Genomic DNA, 27,979 nt, shown 5'->3' with positions numbered 1-27,979 from the left:
AGTACAGTCCAATAACACATTGCACCTGGTGTTCAACAGGGCCACCGGAAACATTGTTTGCCGCTGTTGACTTTTCAGAGTGCAATATTTCTTGGAAGTTGAGTGTTTTCAGGGGCAATAGAGCCGGACAGCAAACTAAAAAGTGTGGTCTTTCTTAGGGCTATTTCAGACAAAAAAACCCAGACTTTATTATCGGCATAGTTAAGAGAAACCTTGATTAATCAAGGTTATACCATAATTAATTATATTGTAGACTTGAACATTAAGTTGTGTTACTAGAATAACAAAGTCTAGGACTAAACTTAATGAATCACGTATGCAGGTGAGACAATTCACTGTGATCAATTCAGTGATCAGAAAAACTACATTATTTTTGTAGTTTACCAGAACTACTTTGTTGCAAATGTAGTTAACTGCAATTACTTTTTTATTTAAATGTAGTGACTACTAACAACTTTGGAATTGTAGTAACTACTTCTCTACTTTAAGGAGACAAATTTAGCTGGAAAACTTAATTTACACCTATATTCAAAATGGTTTTGTGTGAGAAATTAGCTTACATTAAATGTAAAGGGATGATTAAGAAATATTTATTCATGTTTACTTGAGCCAGTTTGTTATTCTAAAACTTTTTCTTTTAAAATTTTTCATTTATTCTTATGATTTCCTCATAATATCAGTCATATATATGAAAATAATTGCGTCAGTATGTAAAAATATATACATATATGTACTAGTAATTTGGTTTGACACTCTTAAGAAAGACATAAATATTATATTCATAGTATAGGGAAAGTTCATGATTGGAATATATATAATGTTTATGTTTTAGGCATAAAAACTTTATAATTTTTATTTAGATTTCACAAGTTCTTATCCACCTGCTTATGATCCAAAAGAAGTTGAACAAAATTGGTATGAATGGTGGGAACAAAACCAATTATTTATCCCTGAGTCTGAATGTGCTGCAACAAAGGTAAATATAAATACTATTTTTCATCTATTTTAAGTAGAGGAAAAAATTATTTAAATTCTTATATTTTTGTTGTTTTTATTCTTTTTACATAGCTGGGGGACTAGTTTGACAAAGATGAATTAATTCATTTTAGAACTTCTGTCTTTTCATATTTACATTTATGACAGCGTTTTTCTTATCAATTTTATTATTATTATTACTGTTTTTTTTTTAAAAGTTATTGATAATGTATCTAGAAACCTTCTGTAGCTGAACAGTAAGCCATTTTTTTATTATTTATATTTTACTTTGTTGAAATTCACTATAAGTCATTGCTTATGTGATATATTAATGTCTAATGTCTGTTATGAATTAATGTCTAATGTGAAAAACATTTTATTAATATGCTAATTTATTAAGTTTATAATAATTAGTTATTATTTAATACAATTGCAGCGCATTATTTCTTTAATTTTAATGTTTTAACAAATTGTGCTTCATATAGCTGTGCTTGTTGTAATGAATAATAGTCAAATGTCATAATATATAAAAAAAAATTTCATGAAATAAGCCGATGAGATGGTTAATATGAGATTAAAGTGATAAATTGTGTAGAATGTCATTTTATTCAACTGTTTTGATTAAGTTACACGTAAAGTGTAAAAAAGTAAAGTATTTTTGCATTAACCCATTGTGATGGTTTAAGTTCCACAATCTCGTAACCATAGTAATTATTGAGGCAATGTGGTCAGCATTGTGCACAAGTAGTCTTTACTTAGACAAGTCGGTACACGTTGATCCATTAATTTGAAGCTGGACAGGCTTCACCTTTGACCACTGAGGGTTGAATTCCAGTCTTATGACAACTCAGTGTCTTTGAGTTATGTGCAATAGCAAGTTCATTATTTTATACCCAATAGTTATTTTATTAAAGTATTTAGATAAATGGTGTTTATTTATTTATAGATTAAACATGAGTGGTATTAATTTTTTATTAGTTTTTTAGTTTGAAGCTTTAAAAAGTAGTTTAATATTTTTTATTAATGTTATTTAAAATTAAAAAAAAACTATTTAAAATTTTAATATCTATTAATATACAAAATTAGGAAAAAATGATTATTATACACCAGGATTGACATGATTTAAATCACTTAATTTTTATAAAATCATTGATGTAAATTAAATGATTTTTTTTAAAATTTTTTGAGTGGAAAATATTATTTTTTAGTCTGTTTTAACAAGTTATATCAAACTGGTTATATCCAGAGATATAATGCTTAAGTAACTTATAACACAAAGTTTCAAACGAAAATAAAAGTGATTTACAAATAAATAACTTGTCACCAATCTGCAGCCAACTCACTGAATCTAATCTTATTTAAACAAACAAACTGGACGAAAAAAATTACGTTGCACAAACAAATATATATAATAGTCTTACACTGTCAAAGGTTAGAGTAAGCTATTCCAAAACAAGGTTTAACTTTTAAATAGTATTTTCTTACTTGTGGCCAAACAATCAATCACAAAGGAAAATATTATCCCTCTTGGGCTAGGATTGAAAGTTTCTTGGCCTCTAAAAGTGAGCTCGAGTTCACCTCTAGACCATATGTGTATTGATAAACTATGCTGATAAAAGAAATTTAATGAATGAAGATAGAACATAGTTGATTGTTTTTGAGGAATTCAATTAATATAACTCAATTATTATTATTTTTTTGGGTAATTGAAATTATGTTTTACTATTTTAGAGGAAAGACTACACTATCGTTTTGCCTCCACCAAACGTAACTGGGAACTTACATATTGGTCACACTTTGACTGTTACCATCCAAGACTGCATTGCTCGTTGGTAAATTGACTGCCAAATTTATTTATTGCATCTCTTCAATTATTATAAGTTAAAATATATAAATTTGTATAATTAATTTGGAATGAATGTGTATAAATATTTTTACTGCATTACTTCTTAAGTTATACAGCTAAAAATAATCTGTAATATGCTCAAGTATTTTCTATTGGGTAAAAGCTAAGTAAATTGTTGATGATTCTTGTATATAATAAATTTTTTTTTTGTAGCTGGTACAGCTGAAGAGTATTTAAAATAGTCTTGCTTATTAGTTTTACTTCTGCAGGATATGATTTGTCTATCCCATGAGACGCTTTATGTTGATAATTATGTTTGATAGCAACTGGGAACACTATGCAAAAACCACTGGCAGGCGTGAAACTTGTGTTGTCTTGGGCAAAACATCAAAGCTTTATTGATTATGATAACATGATATGATATTGAATTTTACTGATTATGCTACTTTCTTTTTTAAAATTTTTTACACATTACTGCTCAGATAGTTACAGTCTCCCAAATCACAATTTAAGACTCCCAGAAAATATGCTTTTTATGTATTTTCTTAAATTTCATAACATATAAATGTTTTTCTTTTTTTTAAAAATTATCTAATGGTTTTCTTGTTTTCAAAATTATTAATTCTGACCTCCAGGTCAAAAAATCGATTGTTCTGGAGGAATCTTTAGCGAAAGGCCTTTGGCCATAATTATCCATGCCAAATATGATGATAATTTCGAAATTCTTTTTTCTTTTTTTTTTTTTTTTAAGTTTTGCTAATTTAATTTTTTTTCTAGTATTCTGCAGTCGAATTTTCTGTTAAACTTTTTTTTCGCTTTTATATAAGTGTATCGTAGCTGATGACAGCATACTTTATTTTAGGCACAGAATGAGAGGAGAATCAGTTCTCTGGGTTCCGGGATATGACCATGGAGGAATTGCAACTCAAACAGTAGTAGAAAAGAAACTTCTGCTTGAAAGAAAATTATCAAGGCAAGAAATCGGCAGGAAAGCCTTTATTGAAGAGATCAACTCTTGGAAGAATGTGTGAGAAATATTTTAAATATTGTTTCTTAGGTGTTAGTGCCATAATATTAATATTTTAACAGTTGTTGTTGTTGGGGGAGCGATTGTTCTTGTTTTCCAGTGGCCCCAACTATGGTCGAGAATTCAATTTCTTCCGCGCCCATGCACCACACCCGTTTTTATGGTGGATCCATGTATTCATCCACAGATTGTGAGTTTGACTTGAGCCAGCGAACGAACAATTTCCAATTCAGTACCCCCAGGCGTATAATTTATTATGGGAACATGGAGGACTTTGTAACCAGACAGATTTAACGTGCACCAGCCACCATTCACTACGCGGGGAGTTTTTGCCAGGCTGGATTCGAACTCCCGTTCTCATGAACGAGAGTCCAGCGCTTTTCCAACCAGGCTATCCTGGCCCCATGTTTTAACAGTTACAGAAGGTGAAATCTTTTTTGAATTTAATTTAGGGCTGAAGGTTTTAAGGGAAATTTTTGTGAGTTTGAGTAAATCAGCTTAAAAATATCTGTGTTGACAATAGGAAATACAGAGTATGCCTTGCCTTTTATTTCCTTCAACTTCCAACTGAAAAAAATCCGCAAACACTCATTTTAACCGTTCACTTTATAGAGTTCACACTCTTTGCATTTTAATTTGCTGCCAAAGGAGAGGTTTACATCTGATGCACTTGAAACCTTCTTCTACTATAAAAACACTCAAAGATTGTTATCAATAAATACCTTCATCCACTAAAGTTTTTAGTTTTATTTTACAATCACTGTTGAACAATGGATTCATTTTTTGGTTTGCAGCTATCAATGCTCAACTACTTAACCTTGTAATTTTGAATCCAATTCTGAAGACAAGGAAAGTCATTTGTCAAGCAATGAGACAAACAAGCCTTATCAGAGAACTTTATATAGAACTAATCTGCATTTGTATTACATGGAGGAGAAAACCAGGAAAACCTCCCACGGACAGCAAAGGGATTCCAAACCATTATATGTCCACCAAGGAGGATATTGTTATGTCAGCCCTGTGGTTAGTGTGAGTTGGGAACAGAACTTGAATAGATCAGCTTTCTCTGGGATTTGAACTTGTGTTTCTTCATGGGAGGTGAGCGTTGTATCCTCCAAATCACTGCAGCTCATTTATTAAAGTTTGAGAAATTAAGGCAAAACAAATTAATGCAAAGCGTCCCACATAATGAAAAGTCATTTCACAATCAAGCACAAAGGGCTGAATGGCAAAAATGTGTCATGTGTATATCACAGTAAATATTTGATTGTCAAGAAATGATCAATGACAGTGCATAAAATGCCAGAGGAGTATGTATTAATGTTACATAATTTAACAAGACTAGAATATTATCTTCCCTTGAGAGAAATTACAATTTGTTCCAAAAAAGTTACTTAAAACCTTCCATTAAGCTCATCAATTATCATATAATCTTTGCACCCCAGAAAAACGGTATCTATTGAAAAGGAATATTGAAATTATCTCTAGTATTTGAGTTGTATTAAAAATATGACAAGATGTGATTAATTGTCCGTCTGTTGAAACTGCAAATATAATATAAAATACAACATTAGAAAAATATATAAATTAATGATAATAAATAAATAAAATTAAATATATAAACAAGAGTAAATAAAAAATTTATTCCTAATGAAAATTCATAGTTAATTTTGTTCTGGAAGAGTTATACCAAATTGCTGTTAAGTGTATCTATTGCTTCTATTTATTGAAATTGAAAAAAAATTTTTTTCTTTATTTATTATTCTGTTTAAATGATTTTTACTTCCAAATTATTGCTACATTTTATATTTTAATTATAAGAGGAATCAAAAATCAATCCTTTTGCAATTAGTTTATGTATTTTACTTTTGTTTTTGTATTTTGTATTCTCTTTTCCTGGACTTTTTGCAAAACCTTTGGGGTACAGAGAGAGCAAATTTTAGACATTTGTCGTTTTTTCTCGATAGAAAAGGTTTTTTGTTTTTATGACTTCTGGGACTGGTACCCCCTAACGATCAACTTTGACTGCCATTATAATATTTTTCATTTTTTTTCATAATTTTCTTTTTTGTTAACAATTTGCTTCTTGTTTTATACTTCAAGGTATTTTAAGTTTTGTATTATAAGAATTGTTTTTTTTTTCAGCACCCAAAAAAACATTGAAACTCAGTTAAAATTATTGGGAGCATCGTTGGACTTTCGTAAATGCCTTTTTACAATGGATGAAGTAAGGCTTCATTTTATTTGTTTATTTATTGTGTTCTAAATCTTTATCATATGTATAGACTTGGGGCATTATAATCAATAAGCCACACTTTCAAGTTTCAAAATGCAGTTTTTTTTGTTGTAAACACCACAATCATCATGTAAACAATTGAACGTTTCTGTGTATTGTGCTCTTATCTAAAGGATAATCCTGAATTTTTTAAGTACCTATCGGGAAACAATACCTTCACATTAAAAAAGCGTGGTTTATCACTATGTTACCCCAAGCCTTTCACTTTTTTTTGTTAATATTTAACTCATCTTTAATCTTTATTTTTAGAATTCCTCAAGAGCTGTCAATAAAGTGTTTATACAATTATTTGAAGAAAATTTGATTTATAGGAAAGAAAAATTAGTTAATTGGTCTTGTGAACTGAAATCTGTGATATCTGATATTGAAGTGAGTTTTTTTTTTTTTTTTTTTTTTTTTTTTTTTTTTTTTTTTTTNTTTTTTTTTTTTTTTTTTAGTTTCTTTTTTATTTCATATATCCGTTTAAAAGTAGTATAAGTAATGAATGCTAGCATTATATATTTTTTTATTTTAACAGGTAGATCATATTGAAGTTTTAGGAAAAACCAGAATTAGAATTCCTAGTTTGAAAGATCCAATTCACTTAGGATTAATGGATTATTTTTATTATCCTGTGTTGGATTCAGGTAATTAAATTTTGATTTTTGTTCTGATGACGAATTTTTTGTTTTGTTTTAACATTTCAGTTTAAAACTAAAATCTTAGTTAAATAAGATTATTTCAGCAGTTATAGTTGTTGTGTGGTAAAGTCGTAAAATTCCTCTAAACATTTCTCTTTGAGTGAGGCTATACAGCGGGAGAAATACTTCATGACAAATTATTTTTTATCTACATTAGTAATTTAAAATGAAGAAAAAAGTGAGTTTTGTCAAACCTGAACTAAACCTCAAAGTTTCAAATGCTGAATTTTTTCTTCTTCAAAGTATCGAAATATAAACAAACTATACCATTATTACTAAGGAATATTGAGTAAAGTAATTCTGCCATAATTTGTTTGCAATTTATTATGCACACTATATTTTTAAAACATTTTTTCATCATTTGAAACTTCATGGTTTACTCTAAGTTTACCTGAACTTACAGTACTTTTCTCAAAATTATAAGTTTTAAAATTCTTATGAAATGAAATTGAACTCGTTATGAAAAGTTTCTTCTCTAGTTTAACACCCTCTCAAGTATTGGAAACTACAGGGTGGCTACTAAATACTGTAACACTCCAAAAAATAGGAATTAATTTTAATCATTTGGTAAAACAATTTCTCACTTTTCTTATGGTTAGCATTTTCTATAAGTGCACACGATTTTTGCATGAAGCGAAACATTTAAAATAAATTAAAAAACGGAATCGAAAAGGTTGATAACTAAACAGCTTTTCGATCGCAGATTTTCTGCAGGTAGAATCTCTTGGGTGTACTAGAATATTTATGTATATAACTATAAATCGATTTTTGGATACTAATAGCTGTAAAGATTGACCCAGGTATGGTCGCCCATGATTAGTTCATACAAAAATGCGCATTAAAAGAATTCCTAAAAAGATACAAAGAAATCCACAGTGCCTTGCTAATGAAATAACTAATAAATTATTGAAAACTCAAATTTCAATAATAAATAATTTAAAATTCTGATAGTTAAAACAAAACAGCAAAGTTTTTTTAATTTTTTTTTTATTTATTTATTTCTTTTGTAAATTTTTTTAAGGCCCGAATTCTCAGTGTATTAGTTCCTGCTTTCTTTTAATCTTTAAGCTGGTGATTCTCAATAAAAAACAGTTTTTCTTGGCTTATTTTATTAGGAAATCTAATGACTTTTATGAAACCAATCTTTATGTGCTTGTTGATTGTGTACTTCAGTCTTAAATGTCTTCTTTAAGTGTGTTATCTTTATCAATTATTTTAATTAATTAGAATAATCAAGGTTTTACTGCATATTTAAAATTTGAAGTATTTTTTATTCATAAATAACCTAGTTAGAAGTTAGTTAATTATTAATAACTGAGTAATTAATAACTGAATAATTGATTTTTCTTTAAATTTTTTTTTTTCAAAGATGAAAAAATACTGATTGCAACCACAAGATTAGAAACAATGCTAGGGGACTCCGCTATTGCTGTAAATCCTGATGATAAAAGATATTCTCATTTAATTGGAAAATTTATAAGACATCCCTACACTGAGGAGAATTTACCAATTATAGCGGATGAAAGTATTAATAAGGAATTTGGCACTGGTAAGTAACAAAAATCTCTTGTTCTATACCTTTACAAGGTTCATTTTATTTAAAACAAATTAGTACTATCTAAATAAAGATAGGCTATACTTTGTACTACAGAGTAAGAACAAAGCACAAGTAAAAATACAAAAATGGACATACCATAGATTATGTTCTATGACCAAGCGGCACTGAAAAGTGTCTAAGCACAAAGTAACAATCGAAAAGTAGCTAAGCAAGCATATGCAAAGTGGTTAACAAGTTGTTGTTGCTGATCCTCATAATCTGACATATATTAGATAAGTTCCAGGACACCATTGAAGGCAAGAAAATCCGCAACAAAAAGGGGATCTGATGTAAGATCCACCTTAGAAAGTTCAAGGCAAACCAGAATATGTACCGGCGATGCTTGTTGAATGCAGCATTTTTTGCAAGTAGGGAAGATCTTTCTGCCTCCTTCAAAAGTAAGGCACTTGAGATGGCCACTTGCAAATTTGGCCAAAGTAGTCTGGGTTCTTCATTTTATGTCCAGCAGGGTACCAGTAGATGTCCTATGATACCAGCGGTATGTATGTGGTATATGCTACAATAGATGGAGCTTGGATCCTTCAATGGAGCAGAGTTTCCTATAAGTAAGTAAGGAACAAGTGACTGTTTTTCCAATCTTTTTGCTACCTCATTACTGTGAATATCCACATGATGGGATAAATTGGCGGTGAACATCGATTCTCAGAGATTGTGTAGAACAAACACTGGTTTTACAAGTAGGGTAGAGGAGCAATCTGAAACGAGATAAGAAAAGAAGTAAGATTAGAAGGAAATGTAAGGGGGTTGGCGGAAAGCCCAGGATGCTTGCATAAGTAATAATATTTATTTTTGAAATTTTTTTTTAATTAGATTGACCATTACATACAATAAATATAAGGCGCCCTAAGTATTTTTCACAAGTTTTAAGTTTTGTGCAATTTTTGCCGTAAGGTATTTTCAGAGAAAACAAAACATAGCGTCAGCTAATAATTCGTTATTAAAAAAAGAATAACTAAGGAAAAGAAAATACTTTTTCTGAGTCATTTCCTGGCAGTTTGTTTTCCCCTTCCGTGAATAAAATTGGTTGTCTAGAATTATGCATTTTAATATTGTAAGACTTCTTTCTATGTAATTATTTGAAGTCTAATGTTAGTGCCAACAAGCGTTTGATCATGTTCATTTTGAGGAATAAAACTTGAGTTTCATTGATAAAATTCAGTTACATTCCTTCAAAATGGTCACATTAAAAGTTCAGTTGTCCCAGCAATCCCTCTCCGTTATTGGATATGCTGTTGTTACATAAATATTCACTGCATATTTTATGAATTTAATGAAAAAGTCACAACTTTTAATTAAAATTCAGTAATTTTATCATAATTACTTATTATGTGCTATTATGGACACTCTGCTATAAAACGAATTTTTAAACTTCTCATTACAATTATTAATATTTTATTAACTAATATTCATTATAATTATGTTGATATTACTCAGTTATTTTTCAATCAACTTCCTGAAAAAATTTCAACTCAATGTATCAGCTCAACGAGCATTAATTTACATTGCATAGAAAATTAATATAATTACTTTATATAGAATATTAATTTACATTGCTAAATCTTTAAATATGGAGGATATCAATTTAAAAAAAATGTTTTCCAGGGTTCGCAAAAGTCATGACTTTTTTAAAAATATATATAATAAAATCGGATTCACATGATTCAAATCGAATTTTCGTTGATATCAATTACATTTTATTTTTATTTTACTTTATTACATTTGCCAGCCAAATCATCTGATAAAATGTATTAACAGTACTTATTATTATTTAAAAACAATACTATAAAGCTAAAATAGTAATATTTCTAACTAAAATTTGTACAACTATTATTCAATTATTGAAAATTATTATTCAATTATTGAAATTAATTTAAGCTTCTCTAAATAGAACAAGCTTTTCTTTATTATTGATATACTCTAACTACATATTTACTAAGTTTTAAAAGAAGTCTTTCGTAATTGAAAATAAAATAAATGGTTATAGTTGTTACATAAATAAGATGTTTCTTATTAGCAAATTAGTTACAGATAGTTAATGGAAAATTCTAATTTATAAGTTTCATGCCAATCTTATCTACTTTTAGCCTTTCTATCTTTTATTAGTCAATTTTCAAACATAATAATTTATATGCATTTTCCTTTCATTATTTTTTTGGATAAAATCTCTTATTTTCAATGAAATCAGATTTTAAAAAAAATCGCAGTCTAAAGAATATATTTATAATTAACACTGTATAAAAATCTTTTTGACTTTATGATTTATTTAAATCAATTAAAAAAACCAATAAAGTCAAATCAATTATTTTTTTAAAAACAATCAAGTGATTTAAATCTTGTCAGTTTCTAAATGCTTCTGTATATTCTTAGACTGATTTTTATTTTATTTCACTAAGTGTATGAATGTAACATGAATAAAAGAAATTTTGTAATGATGATTTAAAACTGATGACTATTTTTTGTTTAGGTGTGATGAAAGTAACGCCAGCTCATGATTTTCAAGACTTTGATTTAGGCCTTAAGCACAAATTAAAATTTACAGATGTTTTTGAAGACAATGGTACTGTTAGTGCAGACATCGAAAATTTTAAGGTAAAGTTTGTGTTCTATCAGTAAAATAATAATAATGATAATTACCCCAGTTAACTTCTGATCTAATTATCAGATTTTTTTGTGCTAAACAACTATGTTAATTGTTCAAGGAGTTTTCTTCATTTATTCTAATTAACTTTTTCGTTTGCTATTGGTTTCTGTTTCGAATTTCTTCCAGTTCTTTATGTTTAATTAGGCAATAAAATTAAACAATAGCGTTTCAGGAAACTTATGTTGCCAACATAACATAAGGAAAGATAACAGGACATTGCCAACATACATAGCATAAGGAAACTTTTATTATGTTATATTGGGGAGCATAATTCTTACACAATCATTTACGATCATTTTGAAAATTGAATTTAATGGTGATTATTTGCCGTGAATGCACTGCACAGGGATGCATTACACATGTAGTGGGTCCTTTGTGCTACATTTCCTGTATCGTCTACAGTTGGAAATAATTTTTTGTGTATGATTTCCGACACTGGTTAGGCGCTCATCATAGATGGTATCACAAAACTGAAGTAGGAGTTGGTATTCCTATCATCATAATAGCAGGGCTAATAAGTATGGGTTTTGCCTTTCTCACTGGTGTATTTTGTTTGATCACAAAGGTGGGAAGTAAGCTTCTTCTGAAATGGACAATGACATACCTGCAAATGACGTAGTGCGGGTATCTCGATCCTGGTTGTTGTTGAAATGTGGCATTTGTTTACGCTAGCAAATGTTCTTTCCATTCTATTTCGAGTAAGCCAAGCCCGTCAAGTATCCATTCTCTTAAGTGACACATTCTGAATTCTTTCACAAAGATTCTTTCTCAAAGATTTCAATTTTTTCACTCTATATTTACACAGAGATTTAACACAAAGATAGTCATGAAGTCATGTGGAACATAAACAAACTAATAAAGCATCAAAGTTGCCAGGTACACAAAACAAAAATATATCACGGTTACAATAAAATACATAAATAATAAATCTAAGTTAAGTACAAAAAGTAAATTATATTATATTTCTTATATAATAAATTATATTATATAAGAAAAATTATATTTCAACTAATTCGATATTGCCATACACCTCTGTATTTAATTAACTCATCGTTCATTAGCATTCTAACTCATGCAGATAAACTTAGCCCAACTTTGATATGCCATTTTGCTGATAAAGATTAGCTGGCGCTGACATCATCGGTCCCTTGTGTGGGTATGAGAGGTCTTTTTCTTCTTGAAGTGCAAGTACCAAATTAGTGTAGTCGATATTTTTGTTCTCTAAAACATGCAAATTTTATTATAAAAGGACTTCTGTCTTCTTACATGTAGAGTAAAACTTCATAAAATATATGCAAAAAATAAAAATATGCCTTACGAAGTAATTGTGAATTTCAAAACATTTTTAAAATTATATGTTTTACTGATATGTAAATTTTTGTTGAATAAATAACTCATTTTTATTTAGGGTAAACATCGTTTGGTAGTACGAGAACTGCTTCGTAAAAGTCTTTTGGCTAAAGGTTTGTACCAAGAAGCAAAAGCTCACACTACTATGATACCATTTTGTAGTAGAACTGGAGATATTGTAGAGCCAAGGCTGAAAGAGCAGTGGTATCTGGACTGCTCCGAAATGGGAAGGAAAGCTCTTGAGGTTTGTATGTGTTTCTTCTAAAAAACATTTTGTTTATCCAAATTCATCAATCCTTCAAGTATTTTAATATAAACTGGTTTTGTTGTTTAATTTGCACCAGTATCTAAGTATTGGCGTGCTCTTGTAATTTAGGATTATGACTACTAATCGAAATTAGGTTAAAGGTTAGAAAAAGTACATTTGTTTGTAGTGAATTTCAACTACAATTAATTTATTATAAATGTAGTTTTCTGAGACGTTGTGGCTCAGGGGATAGAGTTCTTGCCTCCCAATGAGATAAATCGGGTTTGAATCCCAGCAATGGCTGGTCGATACGAACCCTGCACCAGGTGCACACGAACCACAGTGCTGGAGTAAAATATCCTCAGTGGTAGGCGGCTGTCAGGTTAACCGTGGGAGGCTTTTGTGGTTTTCCTCTCCATGTTGCGCAAATGCAGGCTAGTTCCATCAAAAAGTCCTACACGAAGGCAAATTTCTCCCACTACTTGATCCAGAATTTCCCTTGTCTTGTGGATTGGGTTCAAAATTATAAGGCTATGGAGTTGATTTGTAGTCGTAAAACCCAAAACATTGGGTCAGCTGTTCAACAACGTTTTTTAAAAAAAATTATGCTCCGAGCATTTTAGTAAAAAAGATTTTGTGAGAGACTTTGAGGGGAATTTTTAGGTTACCCATTCGCGTCCTGAAAAGCAATTGAAGCTAGATGTTATTCCAAGTCAAAAGTTATGTTTCAAATAATGTAAACGAATCAAATAGAACCAAGTGGTACAGGGAAAAAAAATCAGGAACAAACAAGTTTAAGATAATTTTTAAAATGTCAATTAATTTTTTAACTTTCAAAGAGAAAAAAAAAGTTGCGATAACATGAACAGAAAAACTAATATTCATTATGCACAAAAATATGTGCAGCTTATTACTTATATTAAATTTTAGTTTGATTTTTTAATTCCAATTCTGCGTAAATATCCCTCAGTGAATGATAAATGAAAATCACACAGTTGTATTTTTTTAATTGGATAAGGTTAATTTAGCATTGCTATTTTTATATAATAATTTTAACACAAAAATTATTTCTACTTCTAATGTTTATTTTTTGTAACTTTAGGTCTAATTGTCAAACTTCATTCATGAAAGAAAAAAAAAACATTTGAATAATTTCCTGTTATCTTACAATTTGTATCAAAGGTTATGTGCAAATCTTTGAATCGTTTTAAAGTTTGTTTTAATTCTTTTTGAAACATCCAATTTTCTTTTCTATCTCTGAACTGAAAAATCATTTTTAAAGTACGTTATTGGGATCTGTTCATATATTTATCACAACATAATACATGCCATTTTTATTAGTCAAAATATGAAATTTCATTTAAATAGTTTTACAATTGAATATGCATTCTTAAATATTCTAAATTTCTATTTTTAAGAGTTTAATGAAAATGAAATTTGTTAATGAAATAAATAAACACATTTAAAATCTATTATTTAGTCATTATATAAATATTTAATTCAGATACTGCCTGAATATTATATATATAAAGAGTAGCCGTAGTAAAAATCATTAGTGGAAGTTGTATTTAAATAATTTAAATATTATAATGACTGCCTAGAATGTTACAGCGAATAGAGAAAATTCCAATTGCGATGTCATAATACAGGCTGTCGGTTAGTTGCAAGAATTATCATGGGAAGAGCACAACCTTATCTATTAACTATTATTTTTAGTTAACCTTGATAATTATGTACTCCCTGTACTACAGAATGTGTTGGGCTATGGCCGCAAGAATTCTATTTCATAGCCGAATGTCTTGCTCAATGGAACCTTATTTTCAAGGTCTTGAGGTCTCTTGCAACCTCATCTACCCATTTCTTCCTCGGCCTCCTCCATTTCCTTTAACCCTGACCTTGAAAGATTCCCTTACAAAAATTTTAGGTGTTTTTGAGGTTGTTTTGAGGTGTCAAGGCTACTTTGAGATTTATTTGAAGTTGACTTCAAAATCAACATAAAAGATCAACCTCCCAAGATGTATAATCAAAGTGTAGAAGTTGTTTTCTTCACACTTGAGGTTGATGGTAATCTATTTTAGAGCAACCAGCTTGGAGAGGTTATTTTTGAGCTGTACAGGCTATTTTTTTCTACACTTCAAGAGAATAGGTATGCTTGAGGTGTGAATAATTTCACCCAATCTCAACTAAAAGTATTGCTGAGTTATATGTGAGGATGGTTTTATGTGGTGTAAATGAGGTTGAAATGGAGGTTTATTAATGAGGTTATTTTTAATGCAAAATGTGTCCCTATTTTCTACCTCAAGTGTATTTTTTTACATCTGTCAACCTCATAATAACCTCAAACACACCTTATTTTTTTGTAAGTGTTCATTATGGCTAGATTAAATGTGAAATGCTCAGTAATGGAAACATTTACGTCCAATGACCGACTTGCATGAGATATGCACCAATCAGATTTTAAAAAAATTATTATGTTATAACTTGTTTCTTTACTAAACAAACCTTAAAAAATTTTTCCAGCTTTAAATTAGTGCTTATTTTTGTATTGCACTACACTATTTTTTTTTAAAAGATAAATAAGTAGCGCTTTACACTTCAAATTACCAAAAAAGTAACAATTATAATAGTTTAGTTAATTGTGTTTTAGTTTCGACAGCTGTTTTATTTTACTTCCTAGAATAATTGTTACTTTCACTTCAACTATGCTATCAAATCTGTTGTCATTAGATAAGTTTTTCATCGATTTTTAACTTTTTGTTAACACTCTTACATTGCCAATCATTGTGAAATTTGGTTACTGAGAAGCAGTTAAAATATTTAATAAATGAAAAATAAATTTTGATATTGACATTTACAAGTTAATTAAATTTTTATACAACTCTTTGAAATATACTCTTTGTTCTTACTTAAACATTTATTTCCCATTCAACGTTCTTATGTTTATTTTTTTTTAGTTTGTTAAGGATGGAAAGTTAAATTTTGTTCCTGAACATCAAGAGAAAGTTTGGAATGAATGGTTTAAAAATCTTAAGTAAGTTATGAAACATTTTGTTCTATTGTAGGAAACATAAGTATGAGTCAAAAAAATAATTAACATGTTTAAATCATGCTAAAAAAATGCTGAAGAAAATGTAAATTTAGTTAAATAATAACAAAATTTTTTTATAAAATTGTGTGGAGAATATGTTTATCATAAAAAAAAGCATATTTGATTTTATTTAAATGATTATATATAAATTTAATTGAATAACTGTATTAGAACACAAAATTACATGCTTCCATTTCTTTAAAATGAATGAACTATGCAATTTAAACTATAACTTGATAAAGCTTTTTTTATAACCATTGCTGAACAGTCAATCCAATTTTGGGTTTACAACTACTAATGTTCAACTCAGTAACCATGTAAATTTGAACCCATCCAGAAGAGAAGAGAACTCTTAGATCAAGTATTGGGACAAACCTGCCTTTGTTGAAGAATTTTTGATGAGACTAGCCCGTATTTGATTTTTATGGAGATTAAATCCACAAAGACTTCCCATGGTTAGCCCAAGAGCAAGGGGACTCTAACCCATGATCTGCATAGAACTGATGATATTTTGCATCCGCACTGTGGTTGGCGCGAGCTGGGTGCAGAATTTGTATTGATCAGTCATCTCTGGGATTTGAACCTGGTTCACTTCATTCGAAGGCTCTGTCCCCTGAGCCACCATGACTCTGATAAAGCTTTGATTGATAAATATAAAACATTTACCTGCATTTTTCTAGCATAAATAAACTTCACAACTAAAATAATAACAATAATTTTTATTGTTACAATTTTTTATTTAAATTTGAGGGTCAGGGCAATATAAAGATATAATCCACATTTAATACAAAGGGGAAATCTTTCATCAGACAGTTCTTAATATTCTATTTTCAGTTAGGTATTTTGCAAGTTTACATGATAAGAGCACAATGCAAAGCACCACATGGTGTTTTTTTAACCTAAAATGTCCATAGCAATTTGAAAATTTGGCTTGTTGTTATATTGCTCATCACCCTTGAACTGTAAAATTAATATATTTATGTTCCTTTTTAGAGACTGGTGTATATCTAGACAACTCTGGTGGGGTCATCAAATCCCTGCGTATAAAGTATCTCCAAAAAGCAATCCTGAAGTAATATTGTTTTTAAAACTATTTTTTAAAAAAACATCTGTTGCTGTGAAAGTTTTAATTGTCATATTTGACTGAATCATAACTGTCAATAATTGTTTAAATTAATATTATTATTTCAATTAAAAATAATTTCAAAATGACATGCTTTTTCTTCCAGTTATCAAGATTAACTGTGATAATTTTATAATTGTGCATCTTAATTTTGAAAAATTAAATATTTTTCTGGGTTGTCATTAAAGCCTTTAAAAAGTTTTTAATTCACAAAACTGTTTCTGAGGCCCATATCAAGTGCCTATTCGAGGTTACTACAGAAAATGGAAATTAGGAAAAATTTTTCTCACAATACGTCTGTTTACTTTATTTTTTTAATAATTTTTATTTTAAAAAAATTTTAATTTTAAATTTAATGGATGAAAGTGTTTTGAAATTTATTCTATGTATAGTGTGCAAAAAAGCAAAAGGAAGAAAAATTGCTTGAATAGTTTTCAAAAAATCAAATTTTTTACTGTACAACTTTTTCAGAAGTGAGTGACCTAGAAATTATTCAATTGATTGGATTAAAATTTTGTATTTAACCATTTAAAAATATATTCTTTAAACGATGCAAATGTATGTATCTTGCAACTCAAAATTTTTTCTACTACTGCTAAATAGACTAATTAAAAAATTGAATTGTAAAAATTATTTTTTGTATGAATAGACAAACAGTGGAACAACAAACAATCTCTGGATAAATGTATTTTATAATTTTTCTTTTTAAGGGGGCCAAAATATTTTGACCCCCTTAAAAAGTTCAAAAGATCTGGCGAAATACACAAAAGGTAAAATTAACATTAAAGGAACCAAGCTTTTGACTGCTCTCCTGATCAAACTATTGGGACCATATTTTCCAAATCGCAGCTACTACTACTGACCGGTGGATGCTCAGGGGATAGAGCATTCGCCTTCCAATAAGGTTAACCAGATTCTAGTCCCAGTGATGGCTGATTGATGCGAATTCTGCACCCTGCTCACCCTGACCACAATTTTGACATAAAATATCCTCAGTAGTATCGGGATCTTGGGTTAGAGTCCCCTTTCCGTCAGGTTTACCAAGGGAGATTTTCGTGGTTTTCCTCTTCATGTAACACAAATGCTGGTTGGTTCCATCAAAAAAGTCCTTCACAAAGGCAAATTTCTACCAATGCTTGTTACAGGAGTTCTCTTGTATTCTGGGTTTGGTTTAAAATTACAAGACTACGGAATTGTATATTAGTAGTTGTAAACCCAAAATTGGGTCGGCTGTGCAACGACAGTTATAAATAAAATAAAAAATTTCAGCTACTCCTTACATTTTGAGTTGTAACTGAAAATGTTGTTGGCACAAATTAATTAGCATATTTAATGGTTAGGTCCTCAAACCTTCAAAATTGAGTCTTAGTATGTGAAATCCGTTCTTTTAGATCAAAATCTATTCAATGTGTTCCCTTTTTTGTGTGCATAGTACACAAATAAGACAGAACTAAAATATTAATGATAAATTTTGTAACAAAAGTTACAAAAATCAGGAAAAGTTTCCTCACATTAGTCTGAATAAAATCAGGGAATTTATTTTCAAAATATTTGTTGCCACTCTGTATCTTTGGATTTTGAATTTTTTCTGATAGTATGTTTAGTTTTTAAAAATGGTATTATTTTTAATGCCCATTAAAAGAATTACCATCATTTGTTTCAAAAATGCTGATGGCTAAAAGTTTTGAAAACAAATTCTTAGTTTTTTCATTTCATCTTACTATCAACCCAATAAGCTTTTATATTTGAATAATGCACAGTTAAAATGTATCTCACAATTTTTTAGAGCGTGACAGTTGGAATATACACTGAGTGACCAAATTATTATGACCACCTCAGAGTTTTATGCAAATAAGTTATTGCGTCACAGCGATGCCGCTGGAGGGCAAGAGCACTATAACACGGGAATGCTGGACAAGTGAGTCATCTGTTATACTGTGTTGCTTGCTCAGACATGGGAAAGAAAAGTGATTTAACTGAATTTCAACGTGGAATGATTGTGGTTGCGAGATGTGTCGGAACGAGTATCAGCAAAACGGCTGCACTTGTGAAGTGTTCCAGAGTAGCAGTTGTTAATGTGTACAAGGAATGGACAATCAAGCAAAAAACCGGGTCTCAACGTCAGACTTGTGGTCGTCACATGGTACTGAATTCTCGATCAGAGAGAAGGCCGGCAAGGGTGTGCAGCACAACAGGAGAGCATCAGTGCAACAAATCGCAAGTGATGTTAATCAAGGAGCAACTGTGAACGTCTCTGAACGGACTGTTCGACGCACATTGCGCCGTAAAGGGTATGGAAGTAGACAACCTGTTCGTAAGCCTCTACTGCCTGCTTTAAATAAGCGCAGACGTCTCCAATTTGCAAATGAGCACAAACATTCGACAGTAGATGACTGGAAGAGGGTCATGTGGTCCGATGAATCACGATTTCAAATGCATCGCGCAGGTGGCAGGATGAGAATATGGAGAAAACAGCACTAAAGCATGGACCCCAACTGCATTGCCACGACACTTCAAGCTGGTGGTGGCAACGTTGTGGTATGGGGAATGTTCTCTTGGTATTGTATGGGTCCTTTAATTCCTGTACCACAACGCCTAAGTGCCCAAGGGTATTTAAGTATCATCGCAGATCAAGTACATCCGTTTATGTCAATGGTGCACTCTGGCGGGGATGGATGCTTCCAGCAGGACAACGCTCCTTGTCATAAAGCTGGCATTGTCCTCAGATGGTTCGAAGAGCATGACGGAGAATTTAACTTGCTTCGTTGGCCAGCACAATCCCTAGATCTCAATCCAATTGAGAATTTGTGGGATGAAATTGAACGGGTGCTCAGACAGATGGATCCAGTACCATCAAATTTGCAGGAATTGGCAAGTGCAGTTCAGCGAGCATGGTCTGGCATATCTTCTACCACCTACCAACATCTCATAGAATCCATGCCCAGACGAATTAAGGCAGTAATACGCGCAAAAGGTGACCCAACAGCGTACTGAAGGGGCGGTCATAATAATTTGGCCACTCAGTGTATATAAGTTTAATTTCTGAATTGATTTTGAGCTCATGAATTTTATTTTGTGAATCTTAGGAAAAAGTGTATTGGGTGGCAGCGACTGATAAAAATGAAGCTATTCAGAAAGCTAGCCAGAAATACAACTTAGAAAGTCTTTCACTTGAAGCTGTTCAAGGTAAAGTTATTTTTATATTATTATTTTATTGTAATTTTTATAATGATACAGGGTAATTTTGCTATAAAGATTTGTACCAGTAACTTTTTGTCACTGGTCCATAGAAAATTTTATTCGTTTATTTTCTTAAATTCTACCTTTGTAGCTATTTACCACATGCTGTTTGAACGCTATTATATGATACTGAGATAGGCAAAATGTAGTTGCAATCAATAACTTTGTAATAAATATTACATGAATAGTTTTTGTAATTTTTTATGCCTCTTGTCTGGCATTGCATATTGATTTCTCAAATTATTTTCTATAATAATAACCAAACTTGTTAATTAATGCATTTTTTTTCTACTGAATAAATTTGAGAAATATGTTTCTAGTGTGGTAACTTGTTTTTGAAATAGTTTTTTTTACTTAATTGCAATGTATTTCAGTTGTTTATTATAAATTAATATTTATTTTGGTTGGAAGTTATTTAACATATATTTTATTTAGGATTATTTGCTTAAGAATCATTTATGTACAATTAGTTAATTTAAAGTTAGTTCCATTTTAATTTTAATTGTAAGAGTAAATAAGTATATATAACATATGGAAGAGTAAATTAAATGAATTTTTTTAATTAGTTTTATGGTTTGTTCCTCGCCCATGTCGTGAAGCTGGTCTGGGTAAAAACAGTTTTTTTTAAACTGAATATAGGGAAAAGCATTGTTATAAAATAAATATCCTAATTAGCTTTTGTGTCATTTAAAATTAAGATAAACATTTATATGTTTTAAAAAAATACTATGTGTTCGCAACAATAATTCGCGATTATTTTTGGCAAATTTCTAAAAATTGTCTACTTTAACCTCTTGTTCCTTATTATTTTATTTGTTGTTAAAATTCTATTTGTCTACTTTTCTTCAATTGTCCGTAAAATTTAATACATAAAGCTTTTTTTTTATGGCAGATGTTTATGAAATTCTTGTTATTTCCAATATTGAAGAGAGTTATATTATTTTCAGATAATGATGTTCTTGATACATGGTTTTCCTCTGCTCTGTATCCACTGACTTCTCTAGGATGGCCTTCTCAGGTTTGTATGCATTGTTTATTGTTTATCATCATTTATTGTATCTATTGTTATTGTATCTATTGTTTATTGTATACCATTGTATCCATTGTTTATTGTATACCATTGTTTATTATTATTTATCATTCTTCATTATATTCATTATATTGCTTCACATTGTTTATTGCTTTACATTGTTTTCTGTTCACCATTGTTCATTGTTTATAGTTTATCATCATTAATAGTTTATTATTATTTATTATATCTATTGTTTATTACATACCATTGTTCATTGTATCTATTGTTTATTTTTTACTATAGTTTATTGTTTACCATTGCCTGAAATATCCATTTTTTATTTATCTTTGTTCATTTTAGTCATTTTTTATTGTTAACCATTGTTCATTTTATTGCTCAAAATATGTGTGCTTTACATATTAAACATTTTTATCCAACTCTGTTAATGTTAATATTCATAGCTTCCACTGGTCAGTGTGTACTTGGAATCGTAATAAGAGTTTATTTTGGCAAAAAAATAATAACTTGGAGTAATTAATGTTTGTTGCATCTGTCTGCAATAAACTCAGGAAATATTAAAATCAAACTAAAAGTAACACTAATATGCCTATAATGAGGCGTGAAATAAATATTCCTAGCATATATCGCAATTACTTTTTGTTAAAATTTTATTTTATTGCGTAAAAATAGCTTCTTGTATAAATTATTGCAGTTCGGAAAAAATAGAGTGCTGAATTTTATTATTATGATTGATTAGAAAAGTACAAAACTAGTACCCTCCTCAAGTTGCGTGAAATTGAGTATTTGTTGTACTTGTTCCTCTATCTTTGATGAACTGATTCAACAATCTGTTTGTTTAGTAGAAATTGTTATTTTTGTTATAGTAAATCCATTTATATCATGTGTTATAGGAGAGCCAGCTTCAGAAGTTGTATCCCTTAAATTTAATGGAGACTGGATTTGATATATTATTCTTTTGGGTGGCAAGAATGGTTATGCTGTGTCACCACATCTCTGGAAAACTCCCTTTTCATGAGGTATGTTAACGCCATTATGAGTTGTACTGTCTTTTTTTTTACTTACTGTCTGTTTTATTTCGAGTGTGTAGACATTGAAAATCAGTATAGATGTTAAAAGCACGGAGCTTTTGACATGTACCAGTTTTTGATGATTTTATCCACTGATAAAACCCTCATATCATGTGCTCTGTTTCAAAAACTTGCACATTATATTAAAATTTATGCTTTCTGTAGCAATTTATATTCTTTTGTCTATTCTGTTTATTGTATAATCTTACGTTGTGATTTGAATTTAATGCAGTTTTGTTGTAACTTTAAAATTTAAAGAGCATTATTTTGTAAACTTTATTTTAGAAGTCCTTAGGAATATGAGAGCTCTCAAATAAAATGAGACCTCCAAAGATAACAGAAGATAAAAAGAAAATTTGTTTCTTGTGCTCAAATTTCTACTTAAATAAAATTACTGTTAATGATATGTTAGTTATGTATTAGCATGTAATTTATTTGTATATCTGCATTTTAAATGGATGTTTTAAATACATTATGAAATTACATGAATATCATGACTGTTAGTCTCGGTTTTTTTTGACAATTTTTTGAAGCGTTAACCAGTTTTTGACATTTAAAACTCAGCCTTGGTTTGGTTTAAAAAACAAGAGCTCTGTATATTTTTAAATTTTTTATTTTTTGAATTCACTATTTTATCATAAATTGTTTTTATTTGAAATTTTTAATAAAGACTCAAAAATAAGAAGTCCTGTGTTTGTGAAAGCACTTTATTGCTGTAAATATTAAATTTATAGTGTGTTGCACATTTATAGCGTCATAAGTATGCTAAACATATTGTATCAAGTTCAGTATGCATGAAAATAGTTCTTCGTAAGGCAAAAGTGTAACCCACATTTGTAAGGTTAGACATGCACAACCTATGTCCTGAGGGCCACATGCCAGCCTGCCGACTGTTGATGTGTGGCTCACGGAAACTTCTGAATACAATAAAAGAATTTCTTTTAACTAGGGGGCAAAGCCCCCTGTTCGCTACCGCTCACCAACCCCAATGATTGCTTCGCAATAATTGTTTTTCCTTGGCAGAAAACAGTTTTTCGGGAAAAATATACTTGAGGGTGCCCCTTGGCGAAATTGGCAACTTATGTTTGGCACCATACTTGTTTGCCCATAATGCCGTGGTAACCCACAAACAGGACATTTGTATCTATTACTAGCTAAACCTTCCTTCATACACCAGTCAATCACTGTTTTTTTTCATTGTTATTAAAATCGTACAGAAACTTAAGATTTATCTTATTGACAGTATTCATTTTTAGTACCAGAAGCAAAAATAACCTTACCAGCTGGTATCCAAAGTAGAACTAACGGATCTTTGAAATTACATTTAAAAATTCATTTAAAAACAACGCTAAATTCTAAACTAATCAGAATCACGATTAAAATCTAAACCAATCAGAATCACGATTGGTTTTCAACATCGCCTAGCTTGGCAATCAATCGCGATCACAACTTGGCGGGGGCACCCTCAAGTATAGTCTACCCCAGTTTTTCTACTGAAGTTAAAAATATTCACTTAACATCTTATGTACTAAAAGGAATTCTGTTTACTTACGCTCTTGCGCCTTATATTACTGTCTATTAGTATTATAAACATTTAGATCTCTTGGTGAACAGAAGTGATTTTTTTAATTATCATTTTTTTAAATAACCTTTATATTCTTAATGCATTATATTGTTCAAACAAATTTGATGAGTTCTGAACCATAATTTAAAATTTTCGCTAATATATTACTGGAAAATAACTTTAAATTAGGGATACAAAAATATTTTAAGGAAAACAATACCTTTACGACTTTTGTTAATTTTATGCTGATGACAACCTAAACAATATAGAAATGAATGGGGGAAAACTGGATCCTACCACGTGATTTTCCGGCCAATAAAAATGCGCCGACAACAATGGAAAACTGCGACACCATCATTAGAATTTTATATATAGTAAGATTTGGTCTTTGTTTAAACATTATAAATTTTTTTTAATTAAAATTATTTAAATTATGAATGAAAATATTTAATTCAAATTTATATTACTGTATAAAATGAATATTTTATTTTTGAACTTTCATTCTGTAAGCTTCTTTTTAGTCAGAATTTTTATCTCCCTTCCTAATTTATATATATATATATATATATATTTANTATATATATTTAAATGCATAATTTTTTTGAGTTTTAAATAAATGCAAATAATTAAAAGTATTTAATTTTCTGCAATTATGTTATAAAGTTTACTGATAAAATATTTGGTGCTTAGAACTCTAATGTTTAGGTAAAAATTATCATATTTACCGCGAATATGACTAAATATGTGTGCAGCACTTCGTTGATCTACGTGCTGTGCAAGTGACCCTTCACTCAAAAAAGCTGTACGCTCCTATCGTAGGTACATGATTTATACAAACGATTTTATTTTTAGCCAGTGTCACTTTCTTGAAGTAGAAATGCCTCTTTTGCTGACATCATGGAAAGATGGATCTATGAATAAAATTTAACTTCTCTAAAAATTATCCCAACTGATATAAATATGTATAAAAACAAATTTACCTATTATGAAGGATAAAGGAACTCTTTTTGTTTGTAAACAATGAAGTTTGATCCAATACTTTCCTGATTGTTATTTTGATTGTGTAGGTTCTCTTGCATGGGATGGTCTGTGATTCACAGGGAAGAAAGATGACAAAATCTCTTGGCAACACTATCGACCCTTTGGATGTCATTTATGGTGTCTCTTTAGAGGTATTCAAATCGTTTGATGCTTTGAATCTATTGTGCTTGAAAGCAGTGGTCAAATGTAGTGCACAATAAGTAGTGAAACTACTGTAGTTGCTACTTTTTTTTGTTGTTTGTAGTGTAGGGTACTAGTTTTTTAAAAAAAAGTAGTGTAGTGAGTAGTACAATACAAAAAAACATTAGTTTGTATCAATTCCTGTCAACTACTTTTAATGTTAATTTAGAAAAGAGACACGGTTTTAACACAACAAATTTTTCGAATTGTACAAATGACTCTGAGTTAACAGAATTTATGTATTTAGAATCCCAAGTGACTAATAATTAAATTAGCTATTAGGAAAAATTGATATTTAATCACTTTGGTCACATTTTCGCATGCACGTTGCACACTCGTGAAGCATTGATGTAATTTCAAAAGAAGAGAACATATTTTTGATGTACTTAATTTTTTTAGAGGAAATAAACAAGCATTAAAGAATTACAAAATTGCAAATATTTGATTATTTTTTAATATTTCTTAGCTTGAATATTTGCTATCAAAAAAGGGATACAAAATTGAATGTTACATGTACAAATTTCGAAAAAAATTGTTTTAGAATAACAAACAGGAATAAATGTGTCTCAATTGTTCCCTTATATGTACTGTAAGTCAAATTCTTATTCAAGACCATTTTGAATTACCACAAAATGTTCTTTATTGAATTTATTTGAGACAGCAAATGTAAAATAATTAAATATTTAAATGTGTGCTATAAACAATTTTTTTGTTAAAAATATTGAATTCTTTTTACTGTTAATTTCATCTAATTTATAAAGTCAACCACACAAATAATTTTTTCAAGTTTTATTTCTTTCAAACTGGATTTTAGTCTTTGTTTAAAATAAATACTTAGTCACATATTTTTAGGATCTTCTGCAAAGAGTTCAAAATAATCAAGATAGTTTATCTCCAGAAGAATTGAAGTCTGTTGTGAGTGGATACAAACAGCATTTCCCTAATGGAATTCCAGAATGTGGAACAGATGGTTTACGTTTTTCCTTGCTATCACATGACATTCAAAGTTAGTTGTATCTGTTATTATTTAATGAAAATCATTTATCAACTATTTATTTGAAATTTAACAAAAGATGTATAAAGTAGTTTGGTTTATCATTCTTAGAAGTCTAAATCCAGGGGTGACTGTATTTCAGGTTTTTCTTATTATTTTTCCAGGTCTAAAAACTAAAGTAGGGCATGTGATTTTTGCTCAAATATCGCAGAATTCTGCTTATCTCAAGACCATTGTTTCGTAGACCTCCGCGAATCAAACACTTATAATCCAAATAATTATTTTATAACCATCGTTGAACTGCTGACCTAATTTTTTGGGTTTGCGATTACTAATGTTCAACTCTGTAACTTTGAAACCAATCTAGAAGACAAGAGAACTTCTGAATCAAGTATTTGGAGATATTTGTCTTTGTGGAGGACTTTTTTTTTGATGGAACTAACTCGCATTTGTGTTCCTTGGAGAGAAAAGCCACGAAAACCTCCTACAGTTAGCCTAAAGGCAAGGGAACTGTCTACCACGGAGGATATTTTACATTAGCATTGTGGTTGGTGCGAGCCGGATGCAGAATTCGTATTGATCAGCCATTGCTGGGTTTCGACCCGATTCATCTCATTGGAAGGCGAACGCTCTATCCCTTGAGCTACCACGGCTTCCGACCAAGTATTGGAATTTTTGCAAAATCCCTTTAACGAGACATTTACATGCACGGGATTCTAACGCCAATTTAATATTTTTAGTTTGGCGAATTTTCGCCCGTTTGAATATTTGGAACAGTGCCAGAATCTGCTAATATCCCGATTCCTATTCACGGGATGGTAATATAAAACATCGTTTTTTGTATTTATCCAATTCAAAAGTAATGCATTGCGATTTGTATTTACGCTATTTAAAAATCGTTCATCGCGATTCCTATTCATCTTGATTTGTATTTACGCGTTTTTAAAACCCAATGTCACAATTCATGTTTTCGTAAGTTTAAAATAAAATTTCGCCATTCATATTCATGCATTTAAGAATCTAAAATTGCTATATATATTCACAGTATACATATTTACCGATTTTCGTGTTCATAAGTGATTTGAAAACTATGCTTGCGATTCATTCCAACAATCTAGAAACTATGCTTCGTGATTCCTATTTACGCCATTTAAAACTCAATTTTGTAATTTTTATTTTTGCTGTTTTCAAATACAATATCGCAATTCATATTCAAGTGATTTTGAAATCCAAAATAGCGATTCATAATCACATGATTTTTTTAAAATCTAATATCACACTTCATATTTACTCAATTTTAAAACCCAATCACAGATTCTTGTATGAAGTAAGTTTTTTTTAAAATTATTTATTATAAAGATGTGATATTCTTCATTAGTAGATAATTTAATTATAAATGCTGGTTCAAAAATTGTTTTTGCATATTTTTTTATAACATTCAAAGTTTTTTAAATGTGTTGTGCATTATTGTTGTGATTATTTTATCGAAAATAAACAAAAAAATATTATATAAAGTATAGTTCAATCGTTTATTCCTTGAAACCTAAATTGTTTCTTCTTATTTTATGATATTTAAAGTCAATTCTATCTGTGTGCACTGGTTGCTATTATTTGATCTAAAATGAATAAATAATTAATGAATGATAATCAGCCTACTTTTTGTCTTCATAGTCTATACATTTTTCCTTATTTTTACGTGATATTCAAAGTCATAAATCTTTTGTGCAGTTTTTATTATTATTTTATAATTAAAAAATTAATTAAAATTAAAATTAACTAAATTAAATTAAAAATTTAATTGATAATCTTCAGTAATTTACCTTTTTATTCTTTAAAATCTAAATTGTTTTTATTTACTATATTATGCCATAAAAAATTACTGTATATCCAGTTATATAAGTTGACTTTTCCAAACTCCCAAAATGTTAAGAAAATCTGAGGGGTGACTTATACGTCGGTAATAAAGTCG

The 27,979-nt window shown here is 29.7% G+C and overlaps 1 protein-coding gene across 1 annotated transcript in view; it reads left to right on the top strand.

Moving 5' to 3' along the window:
- The window catches only part of LOC107439216 (valine--tRNA ligase), a 43,977-nt gene that overhangs the window by 2,243 nt on the left and 13,755 nt on the right, over positions 1-27,979 (top strand). The window contains exons 3-18 of the mRNA XM_016051733.3: positions 861-976; positions 2,707-2,807; positions 3,684-3,848; positions 5,994-6,075; positions 6,394-6,513; positions 6,662-6,770; positions 8,194-8,373; positions 10,907-11,031; positions 12,492-12,677; positions 15,635-15,711; positions 16,762-16,840; positions 19,978-20,077; positions 21,079-21,149; positions 22,055-22,180; positions 24,863-24,967; positions 25,869-26,022. Coding sequence (XP_015907219.1) covers positions 861-976; positions 2,707-2,807; positions 3,684-3,848; positions 5,994-6,075; positions 6,394-6,513; positions 6,662-6,770; positions 8,194-8,373; positions 10,907-11,031; positions 12,492-12,677; positions 15,635-15,711; positions 16,762-16,840; positions 19,978-20,077; positions 21,079-21,149; positions 22,055-22,180; positions 24,863-24,967; positions 25,869-26,022 — 1,896 coding nt within the window. The remainder of the gene's footprint in view (positions 1-860; positions 977-2,706; positions 2,808-3,683; positions 3,849-5,993; positions 6,076-6,393; positions 6,514-6,661; positions 6,771-8,193; positions 8,374-10,906; positions 11,032-12,491; positions 12,678-15,634; positions 15,712-16,761; positions 16,841-19,977; positions 20,078-21,078; positions 21,150-22,054; positions 22,181-24,862; positions 24,968-25,868; positions 26,023-27,979) is intronic.

This window comes from Parasteatoda tepidariorum, chromosome 6, assembly GCF_043381705.1.
Source record: "Parasteatoda tepidariorum isolate YZ-2023 chromosome 6, CAS_Ptep_4.0, whole genome shotgun sequence".
Classification (NCBI taxonomy): Eukaryota; Metazoa; Arthropoda; class Arachnida; order Araneae; family Theridiidae; genus Parasteatoda; species Parasteatoda tepidariorum.
This window is presented reverse-complemented; position numbering and strand designations above follow the sequence as displayed.